This window comes from Sarcophilus harrisii, chromosome 2 (genome assembly GCF_902635505.1).
Source record: "Sarcophilus harrisii chromosome 2, mSarHar1.11, whole genome shotgun sequence".
In the NCBI taxonomy this organism is placed as follows: Eukaryota; Metazoa; Chordata; class Mammalia; order Dasyuromorphia; family Dasyuridae; genus Sarcophilus; species Sarcophilus harrisii.
Genome location: NC_045427.1, coordinates 108,571,674 through 108,586,347, shown reverse-complemented (window position 1 = coordinate 108,586,347; position 14,674 = coordinate 108,571,674). Strand labels below are relative to the sequence as shown.

At 36.0% G+C, this 14,674-nt stretch overlaps 1 protein-coding gene across 6 annotated transcripts in view; it reads left to right on the top strand.

Moving 5' to 3' along the window:
* SERTAD2 (SERTA domain containing 2) overlaps positions 1-14,674 on the top strand; it is a 239,777-nt gene that overhangs the window by 41,366 nt on the left and 183,737 nt on the right. For 2 of the 6 annotated variants that reach the window (XM_031950575.1, XM_031950574.1), the window contains one exon: positions 7,401-7,497. In XM_031950575.1, coding sequence (XP_031806435.1) covers positions 7,406-7,497 — 92 coding nt within the window. In that variant the 5' untranslated portion in view covers positions 7,401-7,405. Of the gene's footprint in view, positions 1-1,059; positions 1,163-4,840; positions 5,005-5,613; positions 5,863-7,400; positions 7,498-14,674 lie in introns of those variants that run through there. The other 4 variants (XM_031950570.1, XM_031950571.1, XM_031950573.1 and 1 more) reach the window with 4 other exon arrangements.

Genomic DNA, 14,674 nt, shown 5'->3' with positions numbered 1-14,674 from the left:
CTAATTAATTGATTTTTTTTTTTTTTGAAGAACACATCCTGCCTCCTGCCTTAGGCAAAAAATTTCTAGCCATAAGAATGTCGAATTCAATCCCAGAAGTCATAGGACCCTATTTTATAATCTGGGATGTTGTGAGATTCAAATGAAATAATGGACATGAATCACTTTGTAAATTTAAAAGAGCTCCTTTCATCATCAGTCACTAGGCCTCCAGTCTGGATGAAGTGATGATCTCCTTCCTTGAGCCTTCCCTGAACTTCTGCTGAGCTCAGGCTATGTTTATAGAGCAAGACTAGGTATTCTGGTAAATGTTTAACAACTTGAAAAAAATTATAATCATAGACCCACACTTTTAAATTTAATTTGCATTATTAACACTTTCTTAAGTTTAGACAATCAACAATTTTTAAAAATCAAATCGTAATTTATAGGGATTGCATACTGAAAATTTTTATAATCAACTTTTACAAAGCAAGTTATAGTGGGCTCCAGAGAATGCTTATTTATAACTCTGTGTCCCCACCAGCAGTGATGAATACTAGTGGACAGTGACAAATATCTGTTGAATGATATGACCAAGTCTAGAAAGAATCAGCTTATAGAAGTCCATGAATGCCTAATATTCTATGTATTCATCTAATTAGGTAGATAATGGGAAATCATTTAACGTTTAAACCCATTAAAGTGACTTCTCCCTCAAATTTCTCCTAGCAAACTTCTTGAGCCTCTGTTTTGCATTTAGTATATTCTCTTATATCATGGTTATTTTTGTATATGTCTTCCTATTCTCAAACGATTCCTCCTCCCATTAAACTGTAAGGAGTCTTGATAGAAATTTTGATTTGATTCATAGTTATCTCTACTGACCCCCAGAACCAAGTATACATTGTCTTGCAAATTATTATTGAATTAACTTGAATCATTTTAAATCTGTGGATTCAATTTTCCATGCTAGCAGATCCCCTGTTCCCATGGCTTAGTGGTAAAAATATAACCAGCACCATACTTCTTTACATAACTCACACACATACTTATCACATACTTTTTTACATAACTCAGGGCAGTCCACTGACATTTGTGAGTCAGCTCTTCTTGGTGAATTGGCAGAAAACTGTTCATGAATCCATTGTCTTCATGTAGCTACTTGGATGCCTATAGGAAGGTAGGCTATAGTTTAGATAAATAAAGAATATTGTAGTTTTGTGGTTGCTAAGGTAACTAATTCTCAGTGTGTTTTCTAGTAAAATTTCAGTATGTACATATATATGTATATATATACATATATATATATATATATATATATATATATATACCTTCACCATAAGGTTGCTACCAAGTTGAAACTTGTGTTGTTTTGGTATTAGTGTCTTTACTTTTAAATATTAAGATACCTAATGAGTCTGACAAAAAAAGGTAATGATTTACAGTATTTTACCCTTAGGTCATTTATTTAAAATCATCCTTCTCTCTTCCATGTTGTTAGTAAGACTATCCCCAATCATCCTCTGGTTCATATTTATGCCAATCATTTATATTTTTAAATTAGGTTGGGGAGAGGATTAAAATATAGAACAAAAAAGAGAACCTTGGAAAACAAATATTCTGGGCTTTTTTTTACACTTACATGATCTCTTTTTCAAAGTAAGATGGTAAACAAAGCCCCTTTTTCTTGGTCACAGGGCATGAGGCATAATCCTTGGTTGTGTTTGTCAAAGTGACTAGTCATAGTTGAATTGAATGTTAGAGCAGGAAGGGACCTTAAAGATTATCTAATGCAACCTCCTCTATTCAGCCAGTACAGTTAAAAAATCTCTTAAATGATTTGTCAAGCATCATTTAGATGACATAATTTGGGGAATGTTTTATTTTTGTAGTTATTTCAGTCCTTAGTTGATAGTAAGAAGGGTCCATAAAACATTTTTTAATGAGTGAGAGAATGTATGATTGCCTGAGTAGATATTTTCAAAGCAGAAGTCTTCTTATTCTGTAAGCAGAGTTAAAGCAAATGATCACTCCTATGTGAAACTAATAGAAGATTCAAAGGCTTATAATTATAAAAATGGACATCTAGAAATCATTACAGAGCAGGCAAGGGTATAAAGCTGGAATTGAAACATCTGAGACAGGTCATCAGATTAATCAAGACCTATTAGAAGAAGAATCATATAAAGATGGATGGGCTGTGAAATGTTCCAGTGGAAAGAGAATCATTGATGAGACAATTAAGTCCATCAAAGTGTAAAAATTTGCTGCAGTATTTAGGGTTCAAGAAGTGATGAAGCAATGGCTGCCTACTGTACAGTAGCTATCAGATCTTCTGATCTATAATAACAGAAGATAAATACTTTATACCAATAAGTTGCCAACAGTATCTTCCATATTAAAGAACAGAAGACATGAATTCATTAATTGATGCTCTGATTGCTAACTAAATATTTATAAACCTCACAAACACTGTAGTCAAAATTTACAGTAGCAGAGCAGCCTAAAGCAACCAAAATATTGATTGGGTCATAAAAACTCAAGGTTACTAACCCAAATATCTTACTGTTTTGTATAAAACTAATTGCTAGACCAGGCAATGCAATTTCTGAAACAATTACCAAGAATGGAGGCTGTAATGACTTTGTCTTATTGCTTTGCATAAATAAATGGCACCTACCTCACCCAGTAAACTGGTCAGGTTTCTTTTCTGTGCCTCAGAGTTAATCAAATACATTTTTTACCATGGGCACTGGTGATCCTTCACCCAAAGTTAGACCTGTGAAGCATCCCAAATTCCAGATTTGTGTTCCTGAAGTCTTATATATCCTTGGGCAACCGTCAGCACCTAATGACACATTATCAGCTATAATATTGTGTGAAGGAAAACAAACACATAAATGTGAGCCATTCAGCAATGAGATGACTTTCCATTACCCAAGGCTCAGCTGCAGTCATTTAATACAAGTTCCACCTCAAGAACAGAAAAAATGGCAGGCTCCCCATGTTAGCTAGGAAGAAGATATGTAATGACATTTTGTCCTTCTGTAATGGCTTTCCTAGCATGGGGATGAAATGGGAAGTCACTTAATCTTCTTGGAAGTTACTAGAAATTGTGGTACTTGGGACAAATTCAGTTAAATTAGGGGTGGGAGAGACTCCAAGGTTGCTGCTGGGGAGATTAGTGAACATTATTGTCACAGTTGATTCATGTGATGCAGGTTCCCCAGATGTAGTGATATAAAGCCAGCAAAAAAAAAAAAAAAAAAAAAAACTATGAGGGAATGATCAAAAGGAAGAAATATGCTTCCATCCTATATGTTGGTACTATGAAGCAAAGTCCTAGTCACTCCCTGCTACTTAAGACCGTGCTAGACTCCAAGAAATAATTTAATGTATATGTATATTTATTATATAAGGAAGTAAAAACCAGGTTTGCCCCTATCTCACAAGGTCCAACCAAAACTAAACCAATTTCCAACATATACAAAGTTGAATATTCTTTTAATTTATTATATATTTAAGTCACCAAATTCATCTACATAGCTCTTTTCCTTTGGGTCCAAAGAATACTGAATTAAGTTTAGAATGTGAAAGAGTTTATAGAACACACTATGGATTAAATAGAATTCAGACATCCATGATGTAAATGAAAAGGGACACAGTAATAACCTTTTTAAAAAAATTATTGTCTAATAAGAAAAAAACTCTCCCTTGTCCTTGTATGGCACCAGAGTGTCATTCTCAGCATAAGGTTTCCCAGTAAGAAAACCTTAAGAGTAAGAGACCTATATATTTTAATATATTTAACATCTACTGGTCATCCTGCCATTTAGGGGAGGGGGTGGGGGGGGGTAAGAGGTGAAAAATTGGAACAAGAGGTTTGGCAATTGTTAATGCTGTAAAGTTACCCATGTATATATCCTGTAAATAAAAGGCTATTAAATTTAAAAAAAAAAAAAGAGTAAGAGACCTAGATACTGAAAATGTGAAGGAAGATTCTCTGGAAAAGATACACAAAACCAACATAAAGTGTGCACTGAGCATAGTAACACCCATAGTAATAGAGACCAGACTTAACAACTGTTATCACTATTCAGAACACAATTCCAACTCAGAAGTAAGGGAAAGGACATCTGAGCAACCAAAAGAGCTATTGAAAAGTACTGAAATAATGGGATGAGTTTCTTGGACTTTCAATGGAAATCTTATAAACTCAATTAGGAAACAGTTCTTAAGCCTGGAAACTTGGCTTCCTAGCCCAATACAAATGAGAAGCAGAAAATTAGAAAGATGTATTAAATACAGGAACAGTGTTTGACAGATTGACCCTGAAGGAGGAATCAAAAGCTAAAAATTAAAAATAAATAGACCTAGAATCATAGTAGCATACGGTCCAGTCATGGATGATACCAACTTACTTAGAAAGTTTAAATCATATTTAGGAAGCTTTGTGAAAGGCAGGGAAGTATGTCAGTTGATTTTGGAAGATTTCCATCAAAAGCTTTTAAAAAATGTTTTCTTGATTGTTTTTTAAAGTTTAAACTTCGGCTATCTAGAAAATTCACTTCTAGGGGATAATTCCATTGTTATGATAGACATGATAGCCATCTTTAAGTATTGAAGGGCTATCTCCTTTTTTCTTAGTGTGGCAGAGTGAACAGATAGTACTTGAAGTCAGAAGATCTGGCTTTGAGTCCCTTTAGATGCTTACTATGTGATCCATAGTCAAATCACTTATTTTCTGAATGGATCCATTTCCTATGGAACACAAGGACAGTAATGTGTGCATTGTCTATGTCATAGAAGTGCAGATGTCTATAAGAGCTGTGAGACTTGTGCCAGATGTGTTCAAAGGGAAGTGCTACTAGTTCATGGAAGTGCTTCTTGTCCTTTGTTTGGAAGAGGACCAATGTCATCACGGGTTGATGTCTTAACTTGTGTGAGAATTAAATTTAAGTGAGACAGATTCACAAAGTCATCAACCTACTCTTCCAAAGTCATCAGAGTCAGGCAAGACAGGTATATACAATCAAACAGAAAACTCCTACAGTTGTTTTTTTGTGTCTATGGCATCCTTGCCAGGACCCACTCTGACCAAGGTAGAGATTTTGAAAGCTAGGTGTTGGCCTTGGCAGGAATCAAAAAGTCCTGAACCACACCTTAGCACCCTCCAGGAGACCCACAGCCTGAATATTTCAACCACACCCTGTGGAAAATGCCAAGGACCCTGAGGCTTGGACAGAAAGCTCAGTAGAATCAATCTGTGGCATTTCTAGCACACACATACAACACCACCAGGAATATTGGGTATTGCAGGATTTGTACGATACCTGCCAATGCCTGGGCCAGGGCTGTGTTTTTCCCATTAACACATGATTTGGAATCTCAGGAGATGGAAAAGTGGTAGACTCATACCCAGTATGTCTCTTAGTGGGGGAGATGAACTAAAAGTGGTCTATTATAACTAGATATGACCTTAGCTGAAAAAAGCTCTTTTAGAAACAAAGGATATTCTACTGTTTGAGTCTATGGTTAAGATCTTAAGGAAAATTGCTGATAAATGTTGGTATACAGAAAACCTGTCAAATAGTGTATCGATGGAAAGTCATCCTATCTCAGGCAGTGACGACTTGCCAGGCTACAATATAATACCAGAGAATGCTTCACGAGTCCCTACTTAAGAGTCAGCTTCCCTGATGAGGAGGTCAGTTCCTGAAGCAGACTTTGAGAAGAATTCTTTCTTCACCAGTTGCAAAGAGACTGCCAGAGCGAGATAATTCCTTGGGGGATGCTGATTCAGAGGAGGAATGTCTGTACTCACAGTAAGGTCAGGAAATCTGACTATATTCTGGGTGAAATCTTTAGAGAAAGATAAAGGTAAGCACAAGCTCTTCCTACCCTAATGCTCCTATTGTGGAGACCCCTAGGAAGGAGAGGGCATCTGTAAAGACTAGAGATAGTGACAGACAATCTGCTAATCTACAAACTCAGGATTGGTACCTGAGGCCAAGAGATCTACGGCTAGTGTTAATCATTCTGGATTAATCATTAGCTCCCTGGATCCTGGCATGAGTGACAATGACTAAAGTTGTTTGTTTTTTAAATGAAGTTTCATAAAAAATTGGAAATAGTGGTTACTCATACAGCCAGATAACATCTATCATTGGAGTGAATGTTATATATACTTTGTATCTAATTGTAACATATTAAATATTGACTATGACTTAGTATACTTTTATGTAATGTGCTATAATATGAATATTATTTTGAGTTAACATGTTATGCCATATGCATGCTATTAGAATATGATTATATATATTATATTATTATTATATATATGCTAATGTATAATATTATGGGTAGCTAGGTGACACAGTGGATAAAGTACCAGATTTGGAGCCAGGAAAACCTGACTTCAAATCTGGCTTCAGACATTTCCTATCTGTGTGAGCCTGGGCAAATCACTTAGCTCTGTGTGCCTCAGTTTCCTCATGTGAAAAATAAGCTGGCAAAGGAAATGGTGATTCACTCCACTATCTTTGCCAAGAAAACTTTAAATGGCATCATGAAGAATCAGACGGAACTAAAAGAACAGAACAACAATATTATCCCTAAATTGTTACTATTGTTTGTATATATTCTCTATTCACTTATCAGTGGACATATTATACTACTTACATGTACATTGTACAATGGTCCACTAGTAAATATGTGAGATGTTAATTTCTATAAGTATGTGACATAGTAATTTCTATATACTATATACATATATATATATATATATAATATTTTGATGAATTTCTGGGGGTGGGAGGGTGGGAAAGAAGAAGTAAGACATTCACAGATATTTTGATGGATCTCATATAACTTGAAGAAACTACAATTTCTTGGGGCAGTGGGAGGGATGGAATAAGATAGCTTAAACCCTGTCAGGCTTGTGCCAGACACTTATGTAAAACAAAGGCAGGAATGTGGAGCAAATATGAAAAGAATGATGGTCTTCCTTCTTTCACTTAATTTTTGTGTTGCCTCAAGGAGCATGCCTTGTATGTCAAGGGGAAGGGGAAGTTTTGGGAATTTCTAACTCTAAGTCAGATAGTTGCTGTGGTAAGAACAGAGCCAGACAAAAGGGGTTTAAAAGACAGACTTCATCTTACCTCCTTGGAGACACTGATTAGATTTTTAGCCTTTATTTAGGTATGAGGATTCATACTTCATGTATGACTAGAGAGTTATCATTACATTCTTAACAAGAAGAGATTTTCTAGTTACTGAATAGGAGTTCAAATGGCCAGTAAGTTCCTTTAAAGAAATGAAGATTAAAGTCCTGGAGTAGAGAGATTAACAATTATAGGACAAAACGGAAAAAAAAGACAAAAGGACACATGAGATCAGCTGTATACCATCTATTACAGATTACATGAAATCAAAAAGGAGAAACACCCTGCAGAGGCTAATTCTAAGGACATCACCAGAAGATATAAGTGGGACTGAGCTAATCTCTTCTGAACTGTGAGTTACCCTTGCACACATATTTGCTGACCATACATATTTTCTACATATGTACTCAGACCACATGTGTGTGCTCTCCATATGGGTTTCGAAGGATATCTTCTTTCTTCACTGATGATGTATTTATTTGTGGGAGAGTGCACTCCAGGCTTCTGAAGGAAATGTTCTATTATTACTTCTCTTACTGCTCAATTTCATTAAATGCTTTTGTTTGACACTCAATGTGCTCTCTAGGTTACCAGCAAAAAAATAAATTCATTGATATAAATTGTGAACTATCAATAAATCAATCAATAAATATTTATTAAGGCTTTACTATGAGCCAGGCAACTGTGATATGCCTTTAAAAAAAGAGGGTATGTTCCCAAAGAGTACATTAAATCTGGGTTGTCTTTTCTAGGGACTCCTCTGCCAAAGCAGGTGCTACATGAACAGAACATGTTATGGAACTTAATACATTTTTTTAAAGTGTTATTGTCATAATTATAAGTTTTTAAAGATGGAAGTTGCCTCGCAAGTAGCATTACTATATGTAGTAAAACACCGTTTCCTGATAGTAGGATGAATGGGGAGTAGCAAATTGGGGAAAAGTCAGAAACAGAAGTTCCCAGTTCTGAAGGAACAAGGCTTAGAGGAATCTGATTTTTCCAGGCTTGGCTCCCTTTTGCATTAAGGTCTTATCTTAATTAGATCTAAGGATGTGTGTTGCAAGTGCATTCATACACACATGTATATAGATGCATATATCTATATATATAAAAATGCACATATGTGTATACACATATAAACCTAGACTTGAAATCTATGTACATATATATATATATATGCACATGCATATATGGAGTGATCTAATTGCTATGTATCGATATGTGTTTATATATTATATATGTATATATATATGAGCTTATAGAATTGAGTTAAATGTATTATACATATGTGCACACATGTATCGGCTTATCAGAGATATGTATATGTATATACATATATACATGTTTATTATATATGTATATACATATATGGGCTTATCTAATTTATATATATCTATATTATGAATTTATATATGTATATGTATTTAAATACATATATAGGCTTATAAGAGGGCTTATCTCAATTAACTCTAGGAATATGTGCATATACATATACACATACACATGTACTTATACACACACACATATATATACATATCTATATAATATTTTGATGAATTTCTGGGGGTGGGAAAGAAGAAGTAAGACAGCTTAAAGCCTGTCAGGTTTAGACCAGATACTTTTATATAACAGAAGCAGGAATGTGGAACAAATAGGTAAAGAATAATGGGCTTTTCCTCTTCACATATATTTATATGTGTGTGTCTACAATATATATCCCTAGACCTAATTGCAATAAGTCTATGTATATATACATATATAAATATACATATGTGTATATTTACATACATGCACACACACATATAATGTCTCCCTGCTTATTGATGTTCCTGTCTTTAGAAATTTGTGATTTTAGAGTTATAATATTAGTATACTTCTCTGGTTTGCAGAACTTCCTCACGGGATCAGTATCTATTTTTCCATTCCTTTTGAGGCATAAGTTGTGCTGAAGTAGCTGTGTGTTTCCCATCTCTCTCTAAATGGAGCAAAATCTCTTCCAAAATCTGTACCTGTTGCTGTCATTAATCATCTCAGACAGGGATTTGGTGGCTGTCTGATTTTTCTTTGACAATTGGACTTAGATCTTGTATGACAATGTGAGAGAAGGGGAATCCTGAGTAGATAGTAAAAAGTGTAAATGAGCCCAGGCTCACTCGGACAAAAGCTGTCTGTCCAAAATGAGGATAGTTGCAGAGAACAAAATGAGGATAGTAATGAGCATCCCATAGAATCCCACACTCCTGCCACATTCCACCAGACCCTCAGAGAAGGAGGACAGGGAAACTGTCTCTACAATTGTGCTTCAATTAATCAATTAATGTTTATTAAGCACCTATTACATGCCAGATACTATGCAAACCTCTGGAGATACAAAGAGACACAAAAGACAGTCCTTGCCCTCAAAAAGCTCCCAATCGGGGTGGCAGCACACAAACAAATATATACAAAGCAAGCTATATACAAGATAAATGGGAAATAATTAATAGAGAGAAAGCATGAGAATTAAGAGGGATTGGGGAAGGCTTCCAGTAAAAGATGGGATTTTAGTTGGGATTTAAAGCCAGCTGGCCCTTCTCCCACATCCATTGTACAACAATGGATGATCTCATTCCTGTCTTCCAGCTTCCACTTCCCAGAATCATCTATGGCTAAAGAGTCATCACCAAACCAACGAACACTGGCTTTTTGTCTGTTTAATTTCCCATCTTTACTACACTACTCACTGTGGCAGTATGACATTTTGATCTTCAGTACCTAAGGACAGAACCAAGAGCAGTGGGTAAAAGTTGTATAGAGACACATTTAGGTTTTATCTCAGGAAAAACTTCTTAAGAACTAGAGTGTCCCAAATTGGAGCTGCTACAGGTGATAGAAGATTTCCCTTCACAGAAGGTTTTCCAAAGAATGGATGACTACTTGTCTGGTGTGTTACAGAGGAGATTCTAGTTCATGTACACGCTGAACTCAATGGACCCTGGGTCCCTTCCAACCCTGAGATTCTGTGATTCTTCAATTCTGCTTAGCATATAATAGGTGCTTAATATGTTTATTTCTTGATTAATTCTATAATTCTTTGTGAAGCCTATTTTGCACAAATGTATAATTAGAAATGAAGCCTTCATTTCAAGCACTAACAAAGCATATAATTCGCTCTCTATATAAAGATATATATATATATATATATATATATATATATATGTATGTACACACACACACACACAGATCTATTTTAAGGAACAAATGAATGTAAAGGCAGTAAGTATATACTCTGTGCCTTGCACTCTGCTAAGAAAGACACTAAAATGTGTGATGTTATCTTATTTAAGAAGCCCAAATAAATAACTAGGTTTAGTTAGTTTCTTAAAACTTGGGGTTTAACTTGAGACAAGAAAGGTCATGTCTTCTAGGCAAAAGCCCAATTAGAGAGAGTGTATTCTAATGCTTATTATGTGTCTTAACAATCTGTGGGGCAATTTTGCATTTAGGAATATTTTAAAAATATGTATTATGCATCCTTCAACACTGTTTCAGGATCTCCAGCTGTGTACCTAGGACATATGTTCTGCATAGTAAAAATCCTGGTGTAAATTGCCTGCTAAAAGGAATGATAATGAAATAATCTCTTAACCATCAATTCTAGGCCATTTTTAAAGCCAATATTAGATCAAACTAAAGCAGAAGATCAGTGGAATGCAAAATGAAGGGGGGGAGGGAAAGGAGTCAGTTCTCAGCACAGCCCTCTGCATCTCTGACAATTCTGGGGATTTCAGGGAGAATAAAAGCCTTTAGATATCTGATACTCTGGTTCAATTCAATTAAAAAACATTTATTAACTGCCTAGTGTGTACCAAGTAGGCAGCTTAGGTGGCACAGTAGATGGAGTGCCAGGATTGAAGTTAACAAGATTCATCTTTCTGAGTTCAAATCAGACACTTACTAGCTATGTGACCCTGAGCTTAACCCTGTTTCCCTCAGTTTCCTCATCTGTAAAAGGAACTGGAGAAGTAAATGGCAAACCATTTCAGTATCCTTGCCAAGAGAACCCCAAATGGGGTCAGGAAGAGTTAGACACAACTGAAAAACAACTGAACAACAACAAATAAGTCAGGTACTGTTCTAAGTGCTAGTTCATATGACACACTACATGGCTGTAGGGCATGTGGAGTCAGAGAATCTGGGGGTAAAGTTTGGCTGTGTTAGTGATTATATGATCACTTTCATGACCTTGAGTGATATAAATATAAGCCATAACTATTATAATAGCTTCTCTATTTCAAGTCATTTATTTCACTATTTCCTATTTCACTATTCTCTTCCAAAATGTCCACTTTAACATAACCTCATTTTGATTCAACAAACACCTGTGAAAACCTAAGCAAAAGGTACTTGCTATAGATGCTGAAGATATAAAGATTAGAGTCTGTACCTGCCCTCAATGTATTTACATTCTATTAAAGAAGACTTGTTCACAGATAACAATAATACAAAATGGAATATTATAGCGTCATACAAAGTTCATTAGGCAAATTTGAAGACAGAAAGGACACTTTCAAACTGGGAGGATCGGGGAAGACTTTCAAGAAGAGCTCACACCTGAATGAACTCTTGAAGAAAGAGAAAGATTTTGACAAGTCGAGATGAATGGAGACTGAATTTCAGGCTTGGAAGATGTCTGTCATAACAACAGAGATGCAGGAAATGACTTGTTGGCTCTTACTGGAATGTAGGATGTGTGAAGGGAAGTAACATGAAATAAGGTTGAAAAGGTAGATTGGAACCAGATTATTTAAGACTTAGATGTCAGGTTAAGGAGTTTATATTTTATCCTTGAGACAGTAAGAAGCCACTGAAAATGCTTGAACAGGAGAATAAAGTTCGACTTGTGCCTTAGGATGATTATTTTGGCAGCTATGTAATGTATGGGAGAGGAAAGAGACTGAAGTGGGGAGACTAGGAAGGACATTACTGCTGTAGTCTGGACAAGAAGAGATGAGTGTGAACTAAGGGAAAGCTCTGTTAAACTGTCTAGAGCAAATCTCTTCAAAGGTTTTTGGTTGTTCATGCTATCAGCAAAAACATTTAATGTACCTTCAATCTATATGAGAGAAACAGATACAGAGAGACCTGAAAAAGAGAGCCAGAGACACATATATAGACAGACAGAGACCAAGGGATGAGAGAGAGACACACAGAGAGAGACAGACAGAGAGAGAGACAGAGAGACAGACACAGAGAGAGAGACAGACAGACAGACAGAGACAGACAGAGACAGACAGAGACAAAGACAGAGAGAGACAGAGACAGAAAGACAGAGACATACTGTGAGAAACAGAGAGAGAGAGAGAGAGAGAGAGAGAGAGAGACAAGAAACAAAGACCGAGTCAGAGAGAGAGAGAGAGAGAGAGAGAGAGAGAGAGAGAGAGAGAGAGAGAGAGAAGTCACTACAAGCAAGTAAGATAGCTCCTGCCTTCAAAAAGTTTACATTCTAATAAAGGAGAGCCCAGCATTATATTGTAGAGATGGTCAGTAAGTAGTCACTTAGGGATCTCAATCCACTGGGAGAATGATGAGAATGATGGCCATGGTTCAGGTAGCACAGTGTGGAAATGAATAGGAGGAATACTTATTTATAAATTATGTTAAATGTAATACTGTACTAATAATTACATATAATTAAACATAGCAAATATAAAAAATTTAAGGATTGAGATAAAGATGAAATATTTAATCTTTGAGTCACAATAGGGAATCATCAATTTATTGAATAGGGGAATAACACAGTCAGACCTGAGCTTTAGGAAAATCACTTTGCTAACCAGGAAAAAAGTGAATTATAGAGGAGAGACATTTGAAGCAATAGGAAGATCAAAGAGAAGGCTGTTTCAGTAGTCCAGAAGACCAATGTTGTGGGCCTGAACAAGGGTAGCCACTATGTGAGCAGAGAGAACAGAACAGGTGCAATTGGTGCTGTTAGGGATAGAAGGCAAGATTTGCCAGTGGATTGGCTGCTATATGAATGGGAGACAGTGAAGAACTGAAAATGACATCAAGACTGTGAACTTGAATTGACAACAAAGGGAAGTTCAGAAGAGGAGTGGGTTTGGAGGGAAAGGTATTGAAAGGATGACTGAAGTGAAGATTGCAATTCATCTGTGCCTGCTCATTCTGTGCAGCTCACTCTGTGCCCTCCAAGATTAAAAGGGGATGAGATTAGTCCCTATTCTTCCTTACCAGTCTTTGCGGGGTCCCATGGGGTGTCCTGGGGAGCAGGGGGTTGGTATGCTGTAAGGGAGTGGAAATTTCTAATGACATCCACTTAGGTGATGCTATGGGTGTTCAGGGAATGGTTAAGACAAGTCAATAGGCATTTATTAAACCTTTATTACTTTGTACTAGAGGCTAAATGCAAAGAATCCTGGACTTGGAGCCAGGAAGAATTCATTCAACCTCAGATGGATCCTGGGCAAGTCAGTCAACCTGCTTTAATCTACTAGGGAGGAAATGGCAAACCATGTCAGTATCTTTGCCAAGAAAACCCCATGGACAATTTTGGCATTCTATGGGGTCTATGAAGTCATGAAGAATCAGAGACACTAGGTACTATGTTAGGGATGGAAAGAAAAGCAAAAGCAATCTCTACCTTTCAGGAGCGCACATTCTATCTGAGAAGATAACATGCAAATGATTCTGGACTTGGGTTATAAGGATCTTGAGGGGCAGGTGGGAGCACAGGGATTAAAGGCAAACCTGAAATCAGGAATCTCCTTAAGGGTTGGGACTGTTTTTGCCTTTTTTTTGTATCCCCAATACTTAGTATAGTGCCTACCACATAGTAGATATCTAGTAAATATTTATTGTCTGACTGAATGATCATATGTTTCCTTATCTCTAAAATGGGAATAATTTAAATTATTTTTAAGCTCTCATCTAGCATTAAATCCTATGATCTTATGATATATGACAATAATATGGCTTTTAAGAACTAACAGCTACACAGGAAAGGAGAGGGCAATGTGGTTTCTGGGAAAGAATGTTGAACTAGGAAATGGATAACATTTGAATTCTAACCTTGACTTTTCTTCTAACTAGATATATTACTTTAGGCAAAACACACAACTTTTTTAAGCCTAAGTTTCCTCATCTGTATAGTCCAGGGATTGGGTTAGATTATTTCTAAGGACCAATTTAAGTCAAAAACTATGTTTTATATTCAATGGTTTGATTTCAGACTCAAAAGGGGTGTGAGTCCTCTTCATGAGGGCTAAGTAAAGAAAAAGTTCATGGGAGAGAGAAGGAATAAATTAGGCAGAAGGAGTGAGAAAATTGAGAAGCCAAAGAATATGTAGACAGAGGGGAAAAAAGAATAGAAAAAAGATTCATAGATTTTTTTTAAAAAAGTGTAAAAGATGTAAAGACAAGTGTGAAGGTATAAAAAAGATAAAGATCTAATGGCTTACAAATCATCTAATATAATTCTCTCATTTTACAGATGAGGAAACAGAGGCCCAGGAAAGAGATTAACTTAAGGT